This window comes from Salvelinus namaycush, chromosome 30 (assembly GCF_016432855.1).
Source record: "Salvelinus namaycush isolate Seneca chromosome 30, SaNama_1.0, whole genome shotgun sequence".
NCBI lineage: Eukaryota > Metazoa > Chordata > Actinopteri > Salmoniformes > Salmonidae > Salvelinus > Salvelinus namaycush.
Genome location: NC_052336.1, coordinates 4,408,410 through 4,436,102, shown reverse-complemented (window position 1 = coordinate 4,436,102; position 27,693 = coordinate 4,408,410). Strand labels below are relative to the sequence as shown.

The 27,693-nt window shown below is 45.4% G+C and overlaps 1 protein-coding gene across 1 annotated transcript; it reads right to left on the bottom strand.

Moving 5' to 3' along the window:
- Window positions 1–120: 120 nt before the first annotated feature.
- Window positions 121–25,687, bottom strand: bnc1 (basonuclin 1). Its single transcript, XM_038969062.1, has 6 exons — window positions 25,535–25,687; window positions 5,242–5,350; window positions 4,640–4,875; window positions 1,988–3,449; window positions 1,318–1,822; window positions 121–988 (listed from the first exon to the last, which is right to left on the bottom strand). The coding sequence occupies exons 1-6, from the start codon at window positions 25,685–25,687 to the stop codon at window positions 184–186; spliced, it is 3,270 nt and encodes a 1,089-aa protein (XP_038824990.1). The 3' UTR covers window positions 121–183.
- Window positions 25,688–27,693: the final 2,006 nt, after the last annotated feature.

The following is a 27,693-nucleotide window of genomic DNA, read 5'->3' as shown; positions in this document are numbered from 1 at the left end:
CTGCCATAACAAAGAAAATTGCAGCTGGATTCCACAATCCCAAGCTCACTACAGATATTCCCCCAAAAACAATGGATTTTATTCAAAAAGTGCTAACCTGCAAGCCTGTTCTGGTGTCAAATAAACAAAGACTAAAGAATACAGTGAGAGTGAATCAGGGTCTGTGTGAGCTGAAGCAAGGCCCTACTCCTGGTCTAGAGTGGTGCCGCCGCCACTGCCAGTCAGGTTGCGGTGCAGGTTGGGGTTCTGGCTGTGTCTATTACGGCTCCGTACTGACGAGAATGTGGTGTCGCAGCCTGGGACTTTACACTTGTGCAGCAGGCGCAGGTGGACAGTCTTGTAGTGGGCTCTGAACGTCCCCTTGTTGCTGTATACCTTCTGGCACACGTGGCAGGTAATGGGTGAGCCACCTCCGCCCCCCTGCGGCCCCACCTGTCCTCCCCCCACACAGCCCAGGGTCCTCTCCCCGCCCGAACCTAATCCTTCCCCACCGGGGCCTCCTAGACCAATCTCGTCACAGCTTTCCCCATCGCTGTCCTCCTCCATTGGCAGAGGCTCCTCCTCTAGCCCCTCCCCCTCCCCTTCCTCGCTGCCTGCCCCATCCGAGTCCCAGGAGGAACGGGCGCTGCCGCCCCCACGAGGAGGTACAGACGATGACGTACTTAGGTCCAGTATCGCCCCCTCCTCCACCCCTCCTCCTCCTCCCAGCTCCTCTCCTGCATTCTCCCCTGTCCTTTGGTTGGCCATCTTGCTCATGGGGAAGACCAGGCCCATGCGGTTGTGTCCTCTGAAGATGACGGACGTCTGGCTGCCTGGGTCTCTCTGGAGCTCTCTATCCCTCTGGAGGTCTCTCAGGTCCTGGCGGTAGTCCAGGCTGACAGGGTCTTTGTCCCTGCAGAGGGAGGCTGGGGAGTAGAGGGAGCGGGGTGATGGGCTGTACAGGTCTTTGGTCAACAGCTTGTGGTGGAGGTTGAGGTTGGAGCTGTGCCTGGAAGACACAAAATGTAGGAAAAGTTGTTTCTTGGTTGGTGTTTTTTCAAAGGTACCTTTAGCAATTGTTCTATCTTTAATTGACCATTCATCTCTGTTAAATAAGTCTGTAACTGACCTATTTGTGGTTGCTGCCAGTTTGGTGTGGTTTTATTAGATCATTTGAAAAGACATACTAACCATATCACTTCAACAGAACCTCTGACATCATATGCTTAAATATCCTATATTGTGCTAGAGAATGACAAATCTCTTTCATAAATCGCTGACAGACTATATTAACTGACTGAAGTATTAACTGACTGAAGTGTGTTTGTTCTCTCTCACCTGTCTCTGCTCCTGCGGGAGGGGAAGGCAGCATTGCAGCCAGCCACCGTGCACATGTGCATTTCCTTCAGGTGCACGTTGCGGTAGTGCATCTTCACACTGTACTGGTTGTTGAACGTCTTGCTGCAGATCTCACAGTGGTGTGGAAGGTCATCCCTGTCCAGTGGCCCCTCCTCAGAGTCCATACGAGACTGCAGGAGGCTAGAGTCGGTGTAGTCTTCCATACAGCCCTCTGGTCCATCCTTCCCTCTGTCGCCTAGTCTGAACAAACCACCGTTGGTCAGTCGGTGGTCCATGTCGTCGCACGGCTTGTCTTGGTGCCGGGAGGTTGGTTGGTCGCCCTCCTCTCCCTCTGTCTCTGTGTGGTCTCTGCTCAGAGAGAGGCTGTGGTTCTCTCTGTGGTTGAGTTTTCCATCATAGGGTGATGAGGCGCAGGTGATCATACCGGTCTCTGCCTGCCGGGATCCCTCTTCTTTTTCGTCTTTGTCCTCCTCTTGTTCCCTGCCTCCACACACATCTCTCTCCGGGCTGTGGGACCTTGACCGCTTCACCCCCTCCCTCTCTCCTCTCTCCCCAGCTAGAATGACTCCTCTCTCCTCTCTTTCCCTCTCCCACTCTACACCCATCTGTCTCGTACACAAATCCCCCCCTCCTCCTACCCCTCTCTCACACTCCTCCTTGTCCCTGCCCTGTATAGGGCTCATGTCCTCTGAACCGCTGTCCTCCCCCATTCTTCCCTCCCTCTCTACCGCTTCCTTCTCGATCTTGATGGGCATGCTCGACTTCCGCGACTTCTTCTTGGGCACAGGGTCCATGATGGCACCGCAGGCGTCTGGGGCGGTGATGGAGGTAGGTTTGAGGGGAAGAGAGGAGGAGAGGGAGGGGAGGTGTTGGCCGGGACTGTTGGCCAGCTCGGCAGGGGTCACCAGGCTCCGGTAGAAAGGCAGCACAGGCTGCACTGTCTTCAGGTTGGGGAAGAGGATGCCGTGGCCCAGGTGCCCCATGCTGGGGAAGGAGCTGCTGTGGTGCAGCTTGGTGCTGCTGGTGGTGGAGTCCACATGACTCACCATGTAGCTGGCAACCGACTTCTGGCTGTCGGGGGATGAGGTCAGGGACACCGGGATGGATGAGTGGGGGTACTCAGACCGCGGTTTGTCGCTTGCTTCGGAGTCTTCGTCGGCCGAAAGGCTCCCGCCGCCTCGCAGGTCCTTGTCGCGGTTGTTGCGGTTCATGGGCATGTGCAGGCGTGGGTTGGGGTTGGCGCTGTGGCGGTTGCGGCTGCGCAGCGAGCTGAACACCATGTTGCAGCCGTCGATGGTGCACTTGTGCTTGATCTTCAGGTGCACAGCGTTGTAGTGGATTTTCAGCGTGCCCTTGTCGTAGAAGGTCTTGTCGCACGCACTGCAGTACACACGCCCCTTCTTGAGACTTCCTCCCCCACCTCCCCCGTTCCGGTCCATGGAGCGTTGGAGCTTGCTATCCGGGGACATCTGGGTAAAGTCAGAGTTCATCATGGAGGGGGTGCAGGGTGTGGAGCGGCCGTCCGAGTAGTTGTCGCTGGTGGGGAAGTCCTCAGCCTCCATCTTGGGTGTGGCCGAGAGGCCGTCCATAGGGTTGTCTCCACCCCTGTCCAGGTCAGAGGTGAATGAGGCGGAGCTAGAGCCCACCAGGCTGCTCTCGGTGGGAGGCGGCCCGGGGAGGGGGAGGACGTTGGGGTTCTCGTCCCCCCGTCTCTGCCCCTGTGCCATCTGCCCCCCTTGCTGCTGCTGCAGCGCCCCCAGTGGCGACCCCAGGAGAGGCGCTGGCACGGAGCCCAACAGTTGAAATGGTAACATAAACGCCATGCTATTAATAAAGTTCTCAAAGTGGTGCGCTTTGGACAGTTTCTCCACCTTGGGGGTCAGGACGGTGTTGCTGGTGGCAGTGCGCGGGGTGCTGCGCTCGATGAAGGTGCGGATATCTGAGTTGGTGCGGGTGCTGGGGACCAGCACGGCCTGGCCCTCCTTGTCCTGTAGCGCCATCAGCTCTACAATGGACTTGGTCTCACCGAAGCGGAGGAACTGCTGCAGCGTAGCAATCTCCTCCTCGAACGTCATGATGGCCCAGCGGTCCAACACCTTCCCTGCTATGTCCTGGAGAGGGTGTCAGGGAGGGAGAGGGGGAGAGCGGGGAGGGGGAGGAAAGGAGGGTGTGGTGGAGGAAGAGGAAAGTTGATGGTGTGGGGGAGGGAGATGAGGGAGGAAAGGAGAGGGGGTGGGTGGAGAGCGGGGAGGGGGGGAGAGAGAGAGAGCGAGAAAGCGATTGATATGCAGAGAGAAAGAGAGAGAGAGCATTTCATCATTAGCATTATACATCTGTATTAAGCTCTATTCCTGTATATTCACACACCAAAGAAGATATGAAGTCATTTAAAACACAGACTGACTGTGTCTAAATAGGTGTAGGGTGAACTTGTCCTTAGACACTGATCTTGGGTCAAATGAGCATTTTCCCCACTAATGGCTAAGGTGAGGATTGGGGGAGGGGAAGTTGATCCTAGATCTGTACTTAGGGGAACTTCACCCCAGAGCGTCTAAATAAAGGGTTCAGTTGTAAAGTTAATGCAGAGAGGAGGGAGCCCTCATTACAGCGCTGCCTTTCATCTTGCCTGTCATTTCTCTTCATTTAAATCACGTGGATTTTCCCTCTCTCCATCAGCATCAGAGAGGACATGTGCACACACACACATACAAATGAATGAATACACACACACACACACGAATGCACACGCACGCACACACACACGCACGCACGTTAGGGTGGAGTGAGATCAGAGAGGAAGGAGAGAGGAGAATGAGGTTCCTCCACCCAGCCCAGTAGTAATTACATAGGAGTTGTGGTGTCTGTGAAAGTCAGACCGCGGCCTCTTCATACAGTAACCATGATCAATATTTCATCACACAGCATTCGCTTGGCTCTGCCTGTCGAGGATTCTGTCTCTGTGTTCACCATTAGAGGAGCTAACATTAAATGCAGAGAGAAAGCTGAATAGTTGATGACGGACTAATCGAAGTGAGCAGCGGCTGGCTGACACTGACTGTGTGCCGGGTGGTTCAGCCTAGCTCAAGTTTGAGAGGGAAATCGTGGAACTAAATAATATTTACAAATCTCCCCTCCATCAGTCTGGAGACCTCCAGAGATGAGGATGAGGAGAAGAGGAGCGTTCCTATAGAGAAGCTTTGTTTCTCCCCGTCTCTCCTGTGTTCCTCTCTCTCCTCCTCTCCTGTCCTCCTTTCTCTCCCCTCTCCTCGTCCTAAAGTAAGAAAGAAGAGCTCCCCCCCACCTGTAGGACGTATCCTCGGATGTAGTCCTGTAGGGTCCAGTCCAATGCGTTGAGAATCTGGATGACCTCCTCCTGTTTCAGGACACTGAACAGCCTGTCCAGCAGGATCTTTAGTCTGACTGGGATTGCCTGGGTCCCGTAGAGCATCAGGCTGCAGATGTCAAAGACCACGTTGGAGTGGACGATCTCCACCTGGCTGCCCTGGTACATGTGGTGCAGCTTCAGCTTGCTCAGAGCTGCAGGAAGACGGAGGGGTGGAGGACGCACAGGAGTGAGTAGAGAAAACACAGGCGAACCCCCACACAGACATGAATATAGAAAACAGCCCCCCCCACACACACACAGACATGAATATAGAAAACAGCCCCCCCACACACACACACACAGACATGAATATAGAAAACAACCCCCCCCCACACACACAGACATGAATATAGAAAACAGCCCCCCCCCCCCCCCCACACACACATGAATATAGAAAACAGCCCCCCCCCCCACACACACACACCACATGAATAATGACACACCTACCCCCCCACCCCCATTCCCACACCCTGATAGAAATGTACACTAAGTAAAGTAACGATTGAATCTGTGCTTACCGTGCGCTACCCATCCATGCTTGCAGTGCTCACACAGCCTTTTCTTCAGTTTCCCAGGTTTGAAACTATCACAGGTACAGTTCACCAAGGTGCAGCAGATCGCCTGGCAGAGAGACACAGAAGTTCAGAAGGTTCAGAAACATTTATAAGCTATATGAGGCAGGATTCACAAATGGAATGATCAGAATGCCTGGTGTTGGTCAAGTAGGGGTATAGCTTTAAAACACTGACGTGCATTGTGGATAACGTAGTAAGTTAACTTTTGTTTTTGATGCAATTGTTGTGTGGAGGAGATGTATGGGAACTGTGAGCCACGCTCGTTTTGCTCCATTAGCCTGCTATTTTATTTAGTCATTCAGACTACCTCACATAGTGTACAAGTTTAATAAATGTCAACTACTTCAGTGGAATTTCAGACTAACTCGTCATTGGCAGCAGATAAGATCCCCAAATGTGGGAATTACCCCAGAGCATCCATAAATTGCACTGGCCTTGGAGCTTAACTCAACTTCGGTTTTCAAGTACCACTAACACACATTTCTGTTCAAGCCCCTCACTAGCATACCTGATTCAACAACTCAACTAATCATCAAGTCCTTTAGTTAGTTGAATCAAGTGTGCTGGACTAGAACTGTTTGGAGTTCTTTCTCAACCATAAGTTGCCAGTTGAGAAACACTGACATAAAACAAAGCTGAACTCAGAAGAAAGGGAAAGTATAACAATGGATTAATCAGGAGAAGAAACCAATATGCAGTTTGATCACATGGAGAACACTACCTATCATTCACTTCTACAGCGAAATACACATTCAGCCACAACCAACGGAAACAGCTTCTCTTCCCACCTAGAGCTGAGGGAAACAGATCCACTATGTTTCACAGGGAGGGAGTTATCTTTTGTACATGAATAAATGCACAGGGAGTTATCTTTTGTACATGAATAAATGCACAGCCTTTACACCTCTCTCTCTTCTGGATATATAGCTGCAGAGACAGAGACAGAGATTGCCTGCAGTCATCTGTTCTCCCATTGTGAATAAATCATCCCTGCCCTGGGATGAGCATTGCATGTGAGAGAGACCAGGCAAGCTTCTCACACTAACACACACAGCAGTGCTGCGGGCCTGTTCTCCCCATGCTAGGATCATCTACAGCAGGCCTGCCCTGTTCTCCCCATGCTAGGATCATTATAGATCCAAGATGGCGTAGAAGTCAGACATCTTTGTCCTGTCGTGTCCCATGTATATATCTTTTTATATCTTTTTCTTCGCATATATTTTTAAATATTTTTCTAAGCCTCAACTTCAAAATACTCTTCTGCAACCCGCCTCACCCAATGTGGTGTGAATCTGCTTTTTCTAAAGTATTTTTATTACTTCGGAACCGGAATCACCCAACAGAAGCTAGCCAGCTAACTTGCTACTAGCTAGTAGTCAGCTAACCACTGCTAGCGGTCATCAGCTAACTTTTAGCTCGGAAAACTCTTGCCAATTTGCACAACGCGATTCAAACCACAGCATACCGGAGCTATTTTCTCTCCATATCCCCGGATTCCTATCGCAAACTCTGAACCTTTTCACCTGGATCATCGCAGTTAGCTAGCTGCAATCCGAGTGGCTACTCCCAGCTAACGTCTCTGTCCCGAAGCAAGCACCAATTAGCCTGGAGCTAGCCCATGCTAGGCCCATCTCCCGACTAGCTGAAGAGGTCCATCAGTCACTCTACAATACCTATTTTGCCAATTGGCCCGGACCCCTTTTACTGCCGGTACGGAGCTCCTTCACGACAGGACTACCGACGTAATCTGCCCAAGGGGGTTATTCAACTGGCACCTATGTCGCGACGTCCCCTGAATGCCCATCTGCTAGCCGCGGCCCGCTAGCTGTCTAGAGCATATTGGACTGTTAGCTGAATAGGTCCAGCGGCCAATTTCTTGGGCCACTATACCTATTTTGCCAATTGGACTGAACCCCTTTGCTACACAGAATCCGAATACTCCATCACGACAGGTCTATTCGACGTAACTGCACGAGGAGGCTATAACAGACTGCCTCCATCGCAACGTCCATCTAAGTCCATTCTGCTAGCTTTCTAGCCCCGGCCTGTAGCTGTCTGAATCGCCGTGTCTCCAGCCAGCCTAACTACTCACTGGACTCCAATGATCACTCGGCTACACATGCCTCTCCCTAATGTCAATATGCCTTGTCCATTGCTGTTCTGGTTAGTGATTATTGTCTTATTTCACTGTAGAGCCTCTAGCCCTGCTCAATATGGCTTAGCCAACCCTTTAGTTCCACCTCCCACACATGCGGTGACATCAGCTGGTTTAAATGTTTCTAGAGACAATATCGCTCTCATCATCACACAATTCCTAGGTTTACCTCCAATGTATTCACATCCTACCATACTTTTGTCTGTACATTTTGCCTTGAATCTATTCTCTCGCGCCCAGAAACCTGCTCCTTTTACTCTCTGTTCTGAACGTACTAGACGACCAGTTCTTATAGTCTTTAGCCGCACCCTTATCCTACTTTTCCTCTGTTCCTCCGGAGATGTAGGTTAATCCAGGCCCTGCAGTGACTAACTCCACTCCTACTCCCCATGTGCTCTCAATTGTTGACTTCTGTAACCGTAAAAGCCGTCGTTTCATGCATGTTAACATGAAAAGCCTCCTCCTTAAGTTTGTTTTATTCACTGCTTTAGCACACTCTGCCAACCCGGATGTCCTAGCCGTGTCTGAATCCTGGCTTAGGAAGACCACCAAAACCCCTGAAATGTCCATCCCTAACTATAACATTTCCCAACAAGATAGAACTGCCAAAGGGGGCAGGGTTACAATCTACTGCAGAGATAGCCTGCAGAGTTATGTCTTACTATTCAGGTCTGTACCCAAACAATTTGAGCTTCTACTTTTAAAAATCCACCTTTCCAGAAACAAGTCTCTCACCGTTGCCGCTTGCTATTGACCACCCTCTGCCCCCAGCTGTGCCCTGGACACCATATGTGAATTGATTGCGTAAACACAGGCACCCTCATAAATATCATCCTAACCAACTTTCCCTCCAAATACACCTCTGCTGTTTTCAACCAAGATCTCAGCGATCACTGCCTCATTGCCTGCATCCGTAATGGGTCTGCGGTCAAACGACCACCCCTCATCACAGTCAAACGCTCCCTAAAACACTTCAGCGAGCAGGCCTTTCTAATCGACCTGGCCCAGGTATCCTGGAAGGATATTGACCTCATCCCGTCAGTAGAGGATGCCTGGTTATTCTTTAAAAGTGCATTCCTCACCATTTTAAATAAGCATGCCCCATTCAAAAAATTTAGAACCAGGAATAGATATAGCCCTTGCTTCACTCCAGACCTGACTGCCCTTGACCAGCACAAAAACATCCTGTGGCGTACTGCATTAGCATCGAATAGCCCCCGTGATATGCAACTTTTCAGGGAAGTTAGGAACCAATATACACAGGCAGTTAGGAAAGCAAAAGGTTAGCATTTTCAAACAGAAATTTGCATCCTGTAGCACAAACTCAAAAACGTTCTGGGACACTGTAAAGTCCATGGAGAATAAGAGCACCTCCTCCCAGCTGCCCACTGCATTGAGGCTCGGAAACATTGTCAACACTGATAAATCCACTATAATTGAGAATTTCAATAAGCATTTTTCTATGGCTGGCCATGCTTTCCACCTGGCTACCCCTACCTCGGTCAACTGCCCTGCACCTCCCACAACAACTTGCCCAAGCCTTCCCCATTTCTCCTTCACCCATATCCAGATAGCGGATGTTCTGAAAGAGCTGCAAAATCTGGACCCTCTCTTTCTAAAATTATCTGCAGAAATTGTTGCAACCCCTATTACTAGCCTGTTCTACCTCTCATTCATATCGTCTGAGATTCCCAAAGATTGGAAAGATGCCGCGATCATCCCCCTCTTCAAAGGTTGAGACACTCTAGACCCAAACTGCTACAGACCTATATCTATCCTACCCTGCCTTTCTAAGGTCTTCGAAAGCCAAGTTAACAAACAGATTACCAACCATTTCGAATACCACCGTACCATCTCCGCTATGCAATCTGGTTTCAGAGCTGGTCATGGGTGCACCTCAGCCACGCTCAAGGTCCTAAACGATATCATAACCGCCATCGATAAGAGGCTTTACTGTGCAGCTGTATTCTTTGACCTGGCCAAGGCTTTCGACTCACCACATTCAATCACCACATGTCAATCACCACATTCTTATCGGCAGACTCAACAGCCTTGGTTTCTCAAATGACTGCCTCACCTGGTTCACCAACTACTTCTCTGATAGAGTTCAGTGTGTCAAATCGGAGGGCCTGTTGTCCAGACCTCTGGCAGTCTCTATGGGGGTGCCACAGGGTTCAATTCTCAGGCCGACTCTCTTCTCTGTATACAGCAATGTCGCTCTTGCTGCTGGTGATTCTCTGATCCACCTCTACACAGACGACACCATTCTGTATACTTCTAGCCCTTCTATGGACCATGTGTTAACCTGTCTGGCTCTGGCGTTCCGCTAGCGGAACTCCTCCCACATTCCACTGAAAAGGCAGAGCGCGAAATTCAAAATATATTTTTTAGAAATATTTAACTTTCACACATTAACAAGTCCAATACAGCAAATGAAAGAGACACATCTTGTGAATCCAGTCAACATGTCCGATTTTTAAAATGTTTTACAGCGAAAACACCACATATATTTATGTTAGCTCACCACCAAATACAAAAAAGGACAGACATTTTTCACAGCACAGGTAGCATGCACAAAGCCAACCTAACTAACCAAGAACCAACCAAACTAACCAAGAAACAACTTCATCAGATGACAGTCTTATAACATGTTATACAATAAATCTATGTTTTGTTCGAAAAATGTGTATATTTGAGGTATAAATCAGTTTTACATTGCAGCTACCATCACAGCTACCGTCAGAAATAGAACCGAAGCAGCCAGAGTAATTACAGACACCAACGTCAAATACCTAAATACTCATCATAAAACATTTCTGAAAAATCGATGGTGTACAGCAAATTAAAGGCAAACATCTTGTGAATCCAGCCAATATTTCCGATTTTTTAAGTGTTTTACAGCGAAAACACAATATAGCATTATATTAGCTTACTACAATAGCCTACCACACTACCGCATTCATTCATCAAGGCACGTTAGCGATAGCAATAGGCACGCTAGCGATAGCGAATAAACCAGCAAAAGATATTAATTTTCACTAACCTTCATAAACTTTCATCAGATGACAGTCCTATAACGTCAGGTTATACATACACTTATGTTTTGTTCGAAAATGTGCATATTTAGAGCTGAAATCAGTGGTTATACATTGTGCTAACGTAGCATCTTTTTCCCAGAATGTGCGGATATTTTTATGACACTCCAACTATTCTGACCAAATAACTATTCATAAACGTTACTAGAAAATACATGTTGTATAGGAAATGATAGATACACTAGTTCTTAATGCAATCGCCGTGTTAGAATTCTAAAAATAACTTCATTACGACATCCAGCTTAGGTATAGCGAGAGAGTACCCAAAATCTTGGCGCAAATGACTAGTACAACATGTTCGACAGATATATGAAATAGCATCATAAAATGGGTCCTACTTTTGATGATCTTTCATCAGAATGTTGTACAAGGGGTCCTTTGTCGGGAACAATCGTTGTTTGGATTTAGAATGTCCTCTTCTCCAGTCAATTAGCACGGAAAGCTAGCAAAGTAGCGCAAAGCTCTCCTTCCTGAACAAAGGCACACAACGCAACACGCCTAACGTCCCGAATAAATTTCAATAATCTAATAAAACTATATTGAAAAAACATACTTTACGATGATATTGTCACATGTATCAAATAAAATCAAAGCCGGAGATATTAGTCGTCCATAACGACAGCTTATCAGAAGGCAAAACCAGGTCCCTTCACGCGCTCTCCAGAAAACAGGAAACTGGTGACACGTCATGCCGAGAGCTTTTATTCGACCCCAGATCAAGTTATTCACTCCATTTCTTCTCTCACTGCCTGTCGACATCTAGTGGAAGACGTATGAAGTGCATCTATACTAATAAATATCAAGGACATTAATAGGCAGGCCCTAGAACAGAGCATCGATTTCAGATTTTCCACTTCCTGTCAGGAAGTTTGCTGCAAAAGGAGTTCTGTTTTACTCACAGATATAATTCAAACGGTTTTAGAAACTAGAGAGTGTTTTCTATCCAATAGTAATAATAATATGCATATTGTACGAGCAAGAATTGAGTACGAGGCCGTTTAAATTGGGCACGATTTTCCCCCAAAGTGAAAACAGCGGCCTCTGTCCTCAACAGGTTAACTAACCTCCAGATGAGCTTCAATGGCATACAACTCTCCTTCCGTGGCCTCCAACTGCTCTTAAATGCAAGTAAAACTAAATGCATGCTCTTCAACTGATCGCTGCTCGCACCTGCCCGTCCGTTCAGCATCACTACTCTGGATGGTTCTGACTTAGAATGTGTGGACAACTACAAATACCTAGGTGTCTGGCTAGACTGTAAACTCTCCTTCCAGACTCACATTAAGCATCTCCAGTCCAAAATTAAATCTAGAATTGGCTTCCTATTTCGCAACAAAGCCTCCTTCAATCATGCTGCCAAACATACCCTTGTAAAACTGACCATCCTACCGATCCTCGACTTCGGCGATGTCATCTCCAAAATAGCCTCCAACACTCTACTCAACAAATTGGATGCAGTCTATCACAGCGCCATCCGTTTTGTCACCAAAGCCCCATATACTACCCACCACTGCCACCTGTACACTCTCGTTGGCTGGCCCTCGCTTCATACTCGTCGCCAAACCCACTGGCTCCAGGTCATCTACAAGTCTTTACTAGGTAAAGCCCCACCTTATCTCAGCTCACTAGTCACCATTGCAGCACCCACCCGTAGCACTCGCCCCAGCAGGTATATCTCACTGGTCACCACCAAAGCCAATTCCTCGTTTGGCTGCCTTTCCTTCCAGTTCTCTGCTGCCAATGACTGGAACGAACTGCAAAAATCACTGAAGCTGGAGACTCATATCTCCCTCACTAGCTTTAAGCACCAGCTGTCAGAGCAGCTAACAGATCACTGCACCTGTGCATAGCCCATCTGTACATAGCCCATCCAACTACCTCATCCCAATACTGTATTTATTTATTTATTTTACTCCTTTGCACCCCAGTATCTCTACTTGCACATTCATCTTCTGCACATCTATTCACTCCAGTGTTTAATTGGTTATTGTAATTACGTCGCCACCATGGCCTATTTATTGCCTTACCTCCCTTATCTTACCTCATTTGCACACATTGTATATAGACTTTTTCTACTGTATTATTGACTGTATGTTTGTTTATTCCATGTGTAACTCTGTGATGTTGTATGTTGAACTGCTTTGCTTTATCTTGGCCAGGTCGCAGTTGTAAATGAGAACTTGTTCTCAACTAGCCTACCTGGTTAAATAAAGGTGAAATATATATATTTTTTAATCTACATCAGGCCTGCCCTGTTCTCCCCATACTAGGATCATCTACATCAGGTCTGCCCTGTTCTCCCTATGCTAGGATCATCTACAGCAGGCCTGCCCTGTTCTCCCCATGCTAGGATCCTCTACAGCAGGCCTGCCCTGTTCTCCCCCTGCTAGGATTATCTACAGCAGGCCTGCCCTGTCCTCCCCATGCTAGGATCATCTACAGCACAAAAGAGGTGTCCTCCACACCTGGCCCACCAACTCCATGTCAGCCAATCATATCCTGGACATAATACCCTTTACACAACACAAAGATGATGCCTCTGTCTCTGGTTGTGGCCCAAATGGCACCGTATTCCCTTTATAGTGCACTACTTTTGACCAGGGCCCATTGGAAATAAGGTGTAATTTGGGATGCAACCTCTGTTTCCCACTAATGGTTCTTATCTCTCAGGACAAGCACTCAGCAGCGAGTGTGTGTGTGAGAGATTCTAGTCACTGATGCTACTAGTCCTGTTGCCCTGTGTGTGTGTACAGTGTGTGTGTGTGTGTACAGTGTGTGATGCTATCTGATGCTTTGTTTCCTGCTCGCTGTACAGTGCTGTGTTAAGTGGTTGAGGTGAGAGAGAGCAGTAGAGTGACTGGGCTGAAACAGAGCTCTCCAGACCACCACTACACAACACTGAGTCAATCACAGCTCTCCAGACCACCACTACACAACACTGAGTCAATCACAGCTCTCCAGACCACCACTATGTCATGACGTTGGCAGTGGGGGTAGGTTTATGACAGTCATAAATACCTCTTTCCCCCTTTTTCTCTTCCCTACTGATGTGACATAAGAAAACCCCTTGGTTAACATAGAGATTCTGGGGACATCAGAAAGTGGGGGGGAATGAACTATATTCTGGTAATCCGACCAACTGAACATATGCGGTGGTACTTAAGGTATATTATGTCAGTTCGGTTGCCCTCTGACACATTCTCATCAATGATAGAATGACATAAACTCTACTGTGGAAAGTCTAAACGTCAGAGGTATCGGATTCACATGGAATTGTTGTTTAATTCAAATGTTTGAATATGAAATTATTTGTGAAGAGATTAAATGTAATTTTAGCTTCCAAATGAGAGATTTGTATTTTCATAAATTTGGGCTTCTGCTCAACTAGGGGCCCGCCCCTGTGAAGAGACATGGGTGATAAACTTTTCAGACACACCCCTCTCCCTCCACTATAAAAGCCATTGACAAAAATATAACTTCCTGTTCCGGGTACATTTAGGATGACGATCCGATGTCAGAATGGTTCAGATAATAACTACAGAACTAAGCCAACATCAGCATGGACTTTGATTGTAAATGGTATGAACTTTGAACTCGTATTCACTACAGAAGGGATACCTCCTAGCCGTTGAGTTAGCAACAGCTGCTACAAACGTAGTTTAGGAAGGACAGTCAGAGTATGCCGTCTACTACACACGACGTTACTCCAACGTATCCAGTGATCACCAGAGACATTCTTCAAAGGACAGAGGACTCGGGTTGGCGATACGGTCTTCCATCTACCACCAACCTACTGAAGCGCAGCTCAGAGTAAATATTTATTGCATTTTCCTTTTCAAATGGGCGGTAATTTAGAATGCATAAGATACTGTATTTACGATAGCACAGCTTCGCCTATGTTCCAGTCTCCCGCTCTTTCACTAAAATCCCGCCCCTTTTCTTTGTGTAACAAGCTGTCATATCTATTCCGCCCGCCAGGGACGTTTTTCTGTATGACGTAATTTGTGATCAAGTTATGATTTCATTGTGTATGTGTGATTCTGTGTGATTAGTTAGGTATTTAGTAAATAAATAATTAAACCCAATTTTGTATTGCTGATTCAACTTGTTAGCCAGGATTCTTGCAGATAACAAGGATTTACCACTTTCAGATGAGACTGAATAAAATGACGATTAAGGTGACTGCTATGGATGTAAAATATTACTAAATCTTTAAGAGTTTATTCGGAAGATAACAGCTCTATAAATATTCTTTCGTGGTGTCCCTCTCTAGTTAATTAATATTTACATGATTAGTTCAATCAGGTAATATTAATTACGGAGAAATTATTTTATAGAATAGCATGTCATAGCAATTAATCTGGCATAGTCAAAGACACGACAACTACACAACACCGAGTCAATCACAGCTCTCCAGACCAGAGTCAATCAGAGGCCCAAAACAATACTTCACACACTTTCATTCAACGAAGCATATTGTATTCCAGGGTTCCAGGTTTTATATTCAAAAGAGTGTGTGTGTGTGTGTGTGTGTACGTGCTTGTGTTGATGCTCATTAGATTGCGTTGAGAAGTTGGTGAGAAAGTGAATAATAAGATTCTGTTTCACCTGACAGTAAGAATCAACATTTTATGTGTCATAAAATAAGTGTATAAATCACAGCAACAAACAGGGTTTCCGTAACATCAACAAGAACAGTATGCATGCCATTTACCACTAGCCGATTACTAACTAGCATCCCTTGAGAAGAGTCATCAGATGTGATCAAAGCGACTTGTGTTAGCGCTACATGCTACCCCCCCCCCCGTGCTGCGCTAGCACCTCTCTCTCTCCTGCCATCTATAATGTATCAACAGCATGTGTTAGCATACATGAGTAGCATGCTTAATGGTTAGCAATTACTGCTGCTGTAGCACTAACCCCCTCAACAGGGGGGGAGGAGGAAACTGTCTCTCTCCCTCTTAATTAATCACACAGTCAACTCCTCCCACTGGTTGTTAGCAGGACTGGAATGTGGGCTGTCTCTCTCGCTCTCTCTCTCTTAATTAATCACACAGTCAACTCCTCCCACTCGTTCGTTAGCAGGGCTGGGTTCCATTCCAAAAATATGTCCCCTTGTTCTCTTCCCTTCAGTCTGACAGGACAGGATATGCTAGAGTAAAATGGAGGAAACCGGGTAAAACGTGCTTGAACTACTCAGTCGTCTCAGTTATTTTAGATGTACAACGGGGAGTGAACATGGACAGATGGGAGACCACAACTTTCTGGAATGCAATGCAGCCGATTATGCAGCCGATTAACGCTCCGATGCATGCTTCCTGTTCTCTGTCCTCTCTTTCCATTTCTTTCCTTCTCTGTCTCTGTCTTTTATCCTCTCCTCCTCTCCTCTCGTCTCCTCCGTCTCCCTCTCTCCTCCGTCTCCCTCTCTCTCCCCCGTCTCCCTCTCTCTCCCTCTCCTCCGTCTCCCTCTCCCTCACCTCCGTCTCCCTCTCCTCCCTCTCCTCCCTCTCCTCCGTCTCCCTCTCCTCCGTCTCCCTCTCCTCCGTCTCCCTCTCCTCCCTCTCCTCCGTCTCCCTCTCCTCCCTCTCCTCCGTCTCCCTCTCCTCCGTCTCCCTCTCCTCCGTCTCCCTCTCCTCCGTCTCCCTCTCCTCCGTCTCCCTCTCCTCCGTCTCCCTCTCCTCCGTCTCCCTCTCCTCCGTCTCCCTCTCCTCCGTCTCCCTCTCCTCCCTCTTATCCGTCTCCCTCTTCTCCCTCTTATCCGTCTCCCTCTTCTCCCTCTCCTCCGTCTCCCTCTCCTCCCTCTAATCCATCTCCCTCTTATCCGTCTCCCTCTCATCCGTCTCCTCATCTTCAGCTGATCTTCTCCTGTGGGACTGAGGTGACGTGGAAGAACCTCTTGGTCACCTCCGACCACCATAATCCCATCATTACAGGGCCCAACCAACACGGCCCAATTACACTAATCCCATCACACAGAGGCACACACACACACACACACACACTCTTATGTGCTCGCACACACGCAAACGAACGAAGGCACACCTGCACACACACAAAGACAGACAACTGCACAGACACAAATGCGCACACACACACACAGCCCTTTGATGTTTCCTCTAGTGTACAACTCAATCTGTTCCTCTGGACAATCAAAGGGCACACACACACAGAAGCACACGCAGCAGGCATTGCTCCGCTCAGTCCTCCCTGTCGTTCGTTTGTCTTAATTAGATATTCATTTTAGCATTAGTCCCTGAGATTAAGAAAAAAAACTGTCACTTTCACAGACCACCGCTGGGCTGGCTAAGTCTGCTGCTGTGACCATGACCGAGCGGACAGACAGACCACCGATGGGCTGGCTATGTCTGCTGCCGTGGCCATGACTGAACGGACAGACAGACCAGCGCTGGGCTGGCTAAGTCTGCTGCCGTTACCATGACTGAACGGACAGACAGACCAGCGCTGGACAAATGGATCTCCCACAGTCCACAATATCAGGATAACACCAATTAACACTTTAATGAGACATTTTCATAAACTACCATTAACACCAGTCTCTACAACTTGGGATGGAATATTTTCCTTAGACAATATTTCTGACAATCAAAACACTGTGCAGGATTGCTGAATTCTGGCAACTTTCCCCAAATTCCCAAGACTCCCAGATATCTTGATCGGAGGATTCCCTGATTTCGTGCTTATTCCCTAGCAATTCGAGGAATATTCCTACTTGGAATTCTGGAGAACCTAGGAATTTTCACTGAATTTTGCAACCCTACAGTGTCTACTTGATTTTCAGAAATACCGTAAGGGAAGATTTCCATCCAAAATTGTAGAGACTGGTAACCGTAATTTTGCAACCTTATAGACCACACTATTAGTCTTCACAAAATCATTGAGAATGCAGAAAGGAAGGAAGACCACCAGAAAGTGGAATGGAAACTCTCCTCATCTCCTGTCTCTGTCTTCACGCTGGTGTTAATGCTGTCACTCAGCACCTGGATCTACTGGCCCACAGGCTGGGAAATGGAACGCAAATGTCTCAGAGTCTCTATCCCTCCCCCTCTCCCTCTCCCCTTTCTCTAGGTGCTTTGGTCTTTCTCCCTCTTTTTTTCTTTCTCATTTTCAATCTCTTTCTATGTGGGGTTGGCTTCTTTTCTCTCCCCCAGGTGGAGATTTGGTATTTCTCTCCACATTGGTAAACAAAATAAAACTATGCAAATTTCTCTGTCTTTATTGGCCAAACCAGCAACTACAGTGCCTTTGGAAATTATTCAGACCCCTTGACTTTTTCCACATTTTGTTACATTACAGCCTTATTCTAAAATTGATTAAATATTTTTTTTCCTCAGCAATCTACACACAATACCCCATAATGACAAAGCAAAAAAAGCTTTTAGAAAATGTAGCAAAATGTAATAAAAATACAAAACAGAAATACCTTATTTACATAAGTATTCAGACCCTTTGCTATCAGCTCAGGTGCATCCTGTTTCCATTGATCATCCTTGAGATGTTTCTACAACTTGATTGGAGTCCACCTGTGGTAAATTTAATTGATTGGACATGATTTAGAAAGTCACACACCTGTCTATATAAGGTCCCACAGTTGACAGTGCATGTCAGAGCAAAAACTAAGCCATGAGGTGGAAGGAATTGTCCATAGAGCTCAGAGACAGGATTGTGTCGAGGCACAGTTCTGGGGAAGTTCACCAAAACATTTCTGCAGCATTGAACACAGGTGCCTCTATTATTCTTAAATGGAAGATGTTTGGAACCACCAAGACTCTTTCTAGAGCTGGCCGCCCAGCCAAACTGAACATTCGGGGGAAAAGGGCCTTGGTCAGGGAGGTGACCAAGAACCCGATGGTCACTCTGACAGAGCTCTAGAGTTCCTCTGTGGAGATGGGAGAACCTTCCAGAAGGACAACCATCTCTGCAGCACTCCACCAATCAGGCCTTTATGGTAGAGTTGCCAGACAGAAGCCACTCCTCAGTAAAAGGCACATGACAGGCCGCTTGGAGTTTGCCAAAAGGCACCTAAAGACTCTCAGACCATGAGAAACATGATTCTCTGGATGAAACCAAGATTGAACTCTTTAGCCTGAATGCAAAGCGTCACGTCTGGAGGAAACCTGGCACCATCCCTACGGTGAAGCATGTTGGTGGCAGCATCATGCTGTGGGGATTTTTTCAGTGGCAGGGACTGGGAGACTAGTCAGGATCGAGGCAGAGATGATCGGCGCAAAGTACAGAGAGATCCTTGATGTTAACCTGCTCCAGAGCCCTCAGGAAATTCAGACTGGGGCGAAGGTTTGCCTTCCAACAGGACAACGACCTTAAGCACACAGACAAAACAGGAGTGGCGTCGGGAACAAGTCTCTGAATGTCCTTGAGTGGCCCAGCCAGAGCCCGGGCTTGAACCTGATCAAACATCTCTGGAGAGACCTGAACATAGCTGTGCAGCAATGCTCCCCATCCAACCTGACAGAGCTATAGAGGATCTGCAGAGAAGAATGGTGTGGGTCACTCGTCATACCAAAGAAGACTCAATGCTGTAATCGCTGCAAAGGTGCTTCAACAAAGTACTGAGTAAAGGGTCTGAATACTTATGTAAATGTAAAATTTCAGTTTTTCTTTTTGTAAATTTGCAAAAATTTCTATAAACCTGTTTTTGCTTTGTCATTATGGGGTATTATGTGTGGGGGTAACTTGTTTTCTCTCTCTGTCTAATTCAAGGGGCTTTATTGGCATTGGAAACATATGTTGACATTGCCAAAGCAAGAAAATGGATAAACAAAAGTGAAATAAACTAAAAGTGAACAGTAAATATTACTAACAAGTTCCAAAATAATAGAGATATTTCAAATGTCATATTATGTCTCTCTCTCAATTAAAATCTGCTTATCTGAGAGTCAGGTAGGGTGAGAGTAGGGTGAGAATAGGGTGAGGCTGAGAAAGGCTGAGAAAGCAGCAGCAGCATACCATGACACCCCAAACCTGGGTGATAACATAGGTCTGTCGGTGTGTGTGTGTGTGTGTGTGTGTGTGTGTGTGTGTGTGTGTGTGTGTGTGGAAAATACCTCTCCACACACTGACTCAAACCCACAGAGGGGAGGATATGGTTGAGCAGAATCACAGAGAACATATCATAAATCATCAAGCTAAGAAATACTTTGCGTGAGCAAACTTACAAGAACTATTTAATCAGATGGAATAGTACATTATTGGAGCTGGAGTTGTTATTCTATTTAAAAAATTACAGTTATGCAAACGGTTTCTTAGTGTGAGGGAAAAGTCTCCCAACATGTTGTACACTTCATAGAGGTTTAATGGAGGTTTCATTTCATCATGTTTCATTGACAGTGATTCAAGGCAAATAAAACAAAACTTCCTATAAAGACCCATGCAGGCCAGTGTGTTAAATCATCCAGTATGTCAGTTATTCACTATATTCAGACCCATGCAGGCCAGTGTGTTAAATCATCCAGGATGTCAGTTATTCACTATATTCAGACCCATGCAGGCCAGTGTTAAATCATCCAGTATGTCAGTTATTCACTATATTCAGACCCATGCAGGCCAGTGTGTTAAATCATCCAGGATGTCAGTTATTCACTATATTCAGACCCATGCAGGCCAGAGTGTTAAATCATCCAGTATGTCAGTTATTCACTATAAAGACCCATGCAGGCCAGAGTGTTAAATCATCCAGTATGTCAGTTATTCACTATAAAGACCCATGCAGGCCAGAGTGTTAAATCATCCAGTATGTCAGTTATTCACTATAAAGACCCATGCAGGCCAGTGTGTTAAATCATCCAGGATGTCAGTTATTCACTATATTCAGACCCATGCAGGCCAGAGTGTTAAATCATCCAGGATGTCAGTTATTCACTATATTCAGACCCATGCAGGCCAGTGTGTTAAATCATCCAGGATGTCAGTTATTCACTATATTCAGACCCATGCAGGACAGAGTGTTAAATCATACAGTATGTCAGTTATTCACTATATTCAGACCCATGCAGGCCAGTGTGTTAAATCATCCAGTATGTCAGTTATTCACTATAAAGACCCATGCAGACCAGAGTGTTAAATCATCCAGGATGTCAGTTATTCACTATATTCAGACCCATGCAGGCCAGTGTTAAATCATCCAGTATGTCAGTTATTCACTATATTCAGACCCATGCAGGCCAGTGTGTTAAATCATCCAGTATGTCAGTTATTCACTATATTCAGACCCATGCAGGCCAGTGTTAAATCATCCAGTATGTCAGTTATTCACTATATTCAGACCCATGCAGGCCAGTGTGTTAAATCATCCAGGATGTCAGTTATTCACTATATTCAGACCCATGCAGGCCAGAGTGTTAAATCATCCAGTATGTCAGTTATTCACTATAAAGACCCATGCAGGCCAGAGTGTTAAATCATCCAGTATGTCAGTTATTCACTATAAAGACCCATGCAGGCCAGTGTGTTAAATCATCCAGTATGTCAGTTATTCACTATATTCAGACCCATGCAGGCCAGAGTGTTAAATCATCCAGTATGTCAGTTATTCACTATATTCAGACCCATGCAGGCCAGAGTGTTAAATCATCCAGTATGTCAGTTATTCACTATATTCAGACCCATGCAGGCCAGAGTGTTAAATCATCCAGTATGTCAGTTATTCACTATATTCAGACCCATGCAGGCCAGAGTGTTAAATCATCCAGTATGTCAGTTATTCACTATATTCAGACCCATGCAGGACAGTGTTAAATCATCCAGTATGTCAGTTATTCACTACATTCAGACCCATGCAGGCCAGAGTGTTAAATCATCCAGGATGTCAGTTATTCACTATATTCAGACCCATGCAGGACAAAGTGTTAAATCATCCAGTATGTCAGTTATTCACTATATTCAGACCCATGCAGGCCAGAGTGTTAAATCATCCAGGATGTCAGTTATTCACTATATTCAGACCCATGCAGGACAGAGTGTTAAATCATCCAGTATGTCAGTTATTCACTATATTCAGACCCATGCAGGACAGAGTGTTAAATCATCCAGTATGTCAGTTATTCACTATATTCAGACCCATGCAGGACAGAGTGTTAAATCATCCAGTATGTCAGTTATTCACTATAAAGACCCATGCAGGACAGAGTGTTAAATCATCCAGTATGTCAGTTATTCACTATATTCAGACCCATGCAGGACAGAGTGTTAAATCATCCAGTATGTCAGTTATTCACTATAAAGACCCATGCAGGACAGAGTGTTAAATCATCCAGTATGTCAGTTATTCACTATATTCAGACCCATGCAGGACAGAGTGTTAAATCATCCAGTATGTCAGTTATTCACTATATTCAGACCCATGCAGGCCAGAGTGTTAAATCATCCAGGATGTCAGTTATTCACTATATTCAGACCCATGCAGGACAGAGTGTTAAATCATCCAGTATGTCAGTTATTCACTATATTCAGACCCATGCAGGCCAGTGTTAAATCATCCAGGATGTCAGTTATTCACTATATTCAGACCCATGCAGGCCAGAGTGTTAAATCATCCAATATGTCAGTTATTCACTATATTCAGACCCATGCAGGCCAGAGTGTTAAATCATCCAGGATGTCAGTTATTCACTATATTCAGACCCATGCAGGCCAGAGTGTTAAATCATCCAGGATGTCAGTTATTCACTATATTCAGACCCATGCAGGCCAGTGTTAAATCATCCAGTATGTCAGTTATTCACTATATTCAGACCCATGCCGGCCAGAGTGTTAAATCATCCGGTATGTCAGTTATTCACTATATTCAGTGTCTGGGAGTTCAGGGTCTATGTCCCTAGTGGAACCTTATTTCTAATGTAGTCCACAGGGCCCTGTTCAAAAATAGTGCACGATCTAGGGCCCTGTTAAAAAATAGTGCACGATCTAGGGCCCTGTTAAAAAATAGTGCACGATCTAGGGCCCTGTTCAAAAGTAGTGCACAATCTAGGGACTCAGAAATGGTCTCCAGTCACTTCTGCGTCACAGCCATAACATCCTTGACAGAAACATTTAAATTGTTCCTCTCTGGCTCGTAAAATAAATCCTGCCATATGTCCATAATATCCACACTGGTTTGGTTTATAGAGTCAACAGCAGTCAGTGGTTCAGAGCAAGACGGGAGAGAAGGGAACAGCTGTGTGGTGTGACAGTGTGTATTGACTGGGCCATGTTGGAATCATTTAGTGGAAAGCAAATCAATTAGGAGAGGATTGGTGCAGATTGCCACACAATGTGAAACTAGCGGTGCCTGTGCCAAGATGGTAAAGACTGGAATGGAATGGGATAAGAAATTCAACTGGCTGGCAAGGAACTGAGTGTACTAAACATTAGGAACATTAGGAACTTTCCTAATATTGAGTTGCACCACCTTTTGCCCTCAGAACAGCCTCAATTCCTTTGTGTGGTGGACCATTCGTGATACACACGGGAAACTGTTGAGCGTGAAAAACCCAGCAGCGTTGTAGTTCTAGACACACTCAAACCGGTGCGCCTGGCACCTACTACCATACCCTGTTCAAAGGCACTTCTTTAACCTGTCTCCTTCTCTTCATCTACACTGATTGAAGCAACATCAATAAGGGATCATACTGTAGCTTTCACCTGGTCAGTCTATGTCATGGAAAGAGCAGTGTTCCTAATGTTTTGTACACTCAGTATGTGTATGTAGTATATTTATGGAGGATCTTTCTCTCCCTCTCTCATTTCAAAAGTGATAATGCACACAGACCTAATGCCCATTGTAGACCTACAGTATGTAGGATTATATATTTTTTATCTCAAATGTGCAGAATTGTTTTTAAAGTTACAAGTTAACATTAAACAATCTATATGTGTTCGGTAATAGAAATGCAGAGTGTTAGGCAAAACAATTAAGCAAAACTTGAGTGTAATGTTTCTGTTCATATCATTTAACGCATGACACCATAAAAAATTGATAAACCACATCACCTATCTGCATCAAATAAGACGCACTTTTAATTTGAAAGACATTTATTCAGATAAGATAGAAACATTGTAATCTATCACATTTATTTATACAGTGCAAAATAATCTATAAAAACCCAAGATATAGCACAGTGAAACCATCTGTAACAAACACTGACACACATATTTTCCTCATATCTTCATTCCAGGCCAAAACTGCAGCCAAAATACAGAGCAGCCTGGTAGTACCAGGAACTAAGAAAGTCCTGCAGAATTCCTCTAATAAAACCACACAGACTAGCACGGAGCAGCTACAGGAAATAGGATTTAGGAATACAGCAGTCTAGGAGGTCGCTGCGTGTAAAAAAACTACCTGCAGCATTAAAACAAGTGGTCAAAAACCAGGAGCTAAAACCAGCAGCTAAAACCAGGAGCTAAAACCAGGAGACAAAACCAGGAGACAAAACCAGAAGCTAAAACCAGGAGATAAAACCAGGAGGCAAAACCAGGAGACAAAACCAGGAGACAAAACCAGGAGACAAAACCAGAAGCTAAAACCAGGAGATAAAACCAGAAGCTAAAACCAGGAGACAAAACCAGGAGATAAAACCAGGAGACAAAACCAGGAGACAAAACCAGGAGACAAAACCAGGAGACAAAACCAGAAGCTAAAACCAGGAGATAAAACCAGGAGATAAAACCAGGAGATAAAACCAGAAGCTAAAACCAGGAGACAAAACCAGGAGATAAAACCAGGAGATAAAACCAGAAGCTAAAACGAGGAGATAAAACGAGGAGATATAAACCAGTAGCTAATGGTTCACAGACAGAGGACTTCCTGCTTCTGAAGATCTCAGTGTGTGTGAGTGTGTGTTACACATGCACAGAACATGGCCACATTCATAAATCATACGCCACTGAAACACATGTACGGCTGTGTGGCAGTTATAACGCTAAGCTAATTGATGACAAGTGTTGAGCTACTTAAAACAGACTGATATAAAGCTGTTATGTATGTAACACGACCCAGTGTGAACTTGAACACGTATGTCATCCCCTGTAAAATAAAAATAGCAGTAGTATTTCCGTGGAGTGTTTTTAAAGGAATGACCCTATATCACAAAGTGGCTGGGAAAACTGTGAAAGTCACCCACCCAGTTAAAGGACATCTCCTAGACATGTTCACCAGCCTTTCTATCTGACACACAACTCACTTGGTTTGAAATCCAATTTGGACTGAAATAAAACTTTTTTTTAAACTTTTTTTTTTTACAGGATTCTGCTTTAAAAATAGGTTCAAAGATGAAAAGTGAGAGTTTAAACTCCTGTCCTGAGAGTGAAATGCGAGAGCAAAGCATGAGAAGCTAAGGCTCTGCTTGTGCAAGTAGTGACAGGCTGTGCTTTAGCCTATTAGGAGTCAATGGAGACCAAAGAAAGCGTGAAAAACTCATTATTCCTCCTAATTCAGCAGTCAATCAGAGCAAACACACACACACACACACACACACACACACACACACACACACACACACACACACACACACACACACACACACACACACACACACACACACACACACACACACACACACACACACACACACGCCAGTTTCAACACAACACCTGAAAACAAAAAGTTACCTGAATCTCCATGAAAAGTGGGTTAGTCTCGTCTACGTAAAAAACACAAATCACAGATGAAGAAAAAGAAAAGGCACAACTATTATTACTGGCTCCCCAGCAGTTCTAGCCACCCGTTAGAGGAGAGGAGAGAGAGACATCGAGAGAGAGAGAGAGAGAGAGATAGCTGTGGGAGAGTAGCGGCGGCGAGAGAGAGAGAGAAAGAGAGGGAGCGAGGGAGTGTATAGTAAATGAGAGGAACATGTTAGTACACTGCGTCGGAGAGAGTTTAGCTCCCAGCTACGCTCTGATTAATATCATATCTCCCCTCTCTCTCTCGCCTGCCTCTTGACAATCTTGTCACATCTGGCTGACAAATCCTCACAAGCCTCTCGGTGGCAGCGCAGGGCTGGGGTGGAGTGGGGCTCAAGGGGGCTGTAGGAGGGGGGGAAGGCTGGGGCGCAGAGGGGCGGATCACGCCCTGGGACTGGCTGGAGGGGGTGCAGGCTGCAGCAGAAGCCCCTCGCTGACGGACCATCATGAAGCTAATGAAGCTGACTGGGCTGGCAGGCTGCAGCCGCTGCACACACACACACACACACACATACAGCAGCCCCGCTCAGAGGAGCCCAGCCCTGCTCTGTTCTGCCCCGGGGCCCTCCAGCACTGAGACACACACTCACACCCAGAGAGAGAGAGAGAAAGCGAGAGAGAGAGAGCGAGCGAGAAAGAAAGAGAGTTAAGGAGAATGGGAACCAAGGGAAGAGAGGGAGTAAGAAATAGAGTATGAGAGACAAAGAAGGAATAGAGACAGAGACACAGGGAGATACAGAGAGAGAGAGAGAGAGAGCAAGCGAGAGAAAGAGAGACACAGAGAGAGAAAGAGTGAGAAATAGAGACAGAGAAAGAGACACAGGGAGAGGAAGAGAGAAACAGAGATACAAAGAGAAAGAGACACAGAGAGAGACACAGAGAGAGGGAGAAATACACAGAGAGAGAGTCACATTATCATCCCACTCAGTTCAGAGGGTGAGGTGGAGCCAGTTCAGAGAGAGATAAGTCAACAGCCAGCTCACTAACACAGAGCCAGAAATCTGTTTTCAATGGTTCCACTGAACATGTCAAGGAAATAAAAGGCATTTTCAAATACCATGGAGAGTAACTTGGTTGGCCTTGTTTTGTAATGATTAGATATGAACTCTGTTTAGAAACTATGTCTGTTTGTATACATGCCTTATTAATGCACATCCAAACATGTTATTCTGTAGACTGGAAGCATCTACCTGTGTCTACCTGGTAGTTGTACAGTATTCAGCTATTTTATTCAAGCACATTCATTTGATGTTTTTTATTATTTGTTTGACCTTTATTTAAACAGGGAGTCACCATTGAGACCAGGGTCTCTTTCACAAGGGAGCCCTGCATATATAACTTCATAAGACACAATCAAATCAAAATCAGATACAATGTAAAACAAGTAATTAAAATACACCACAACACAAATATTCAAGAAAAATAGTTACATTCCACAGCATGAAGGTCCCCAATCAATATTTTCAATTGCCTGAGCGGCACCAGAACATCCAATTGTAATATATTTTGTACTTGGTTCCAGCAATGAGGTGCTTTAAACCTAAAGCGGATTTACCTAGTTCGGTGGAGACCCGAAGAACCTCAAGCGTTAACCAACCCTGTATCTCGTGTTTTTATACTTTAACAATAATGTTAGGTAAGTTGGAAGCTTGTGCAGGAAAGCTTTCTAAACAAAAAGAGAGTAATGACGTGCTCTACGGGACTTTAATGAGGACCAGCCAACCTTTTGATACAGGATGCAGTGGCGAGTATTAAAACTGTCACCTGTAATCAAAAATAGTATATGCTTCTATGTCATGGCTTCAATATCATTTAGAGCAGTGATGTTTTTAATGAATAACCCATTTTTCTCTATTTAAAGTAGTGTCAAACATTTCTAGCAGCCAAAGGATTCTCATAGCTTTTGTGTCCTGAGTGAGTCGTATTATCAAGTTATTTTCCTCGATTTACATCAGATATGACAGGTAAAAAACTGTTACCAAAACAAGTAAATGAAAGGATGTGCCACTGTAATTGCTATTTAAATGTGGTAGCACTTAACTGTGTCACTTTACAAGTTGATCTAATACATTTGTCGTATAATTATGCTAGTAACAACTATGTGTTAATAACATGTTTTAGACATGTTTTATAACAAAAACGGCTCATGCTCAACAGAACACTGTACCAGTGACAGCAACATGCGGAGTTCTGGGTACAACATACATTTTAATATTAAAATTAGCAATATTAACTTAAATACAATAAACAATATACAGGCCAAAAAAATTATGTTCATCACAAAGAACTGTGGTAATGATACAATGCTGTTACTGTACAAACCAGTCTTGGATCAGGTGGGACATATTGTGTTAAAGAAGTCTATTGGAGAGTTCATTCTCTATCACAAAAACAAGGAGGAGATAGAAAAACACCAAGCATGTGAGTCGATAACAAAGACGGTATTAAATC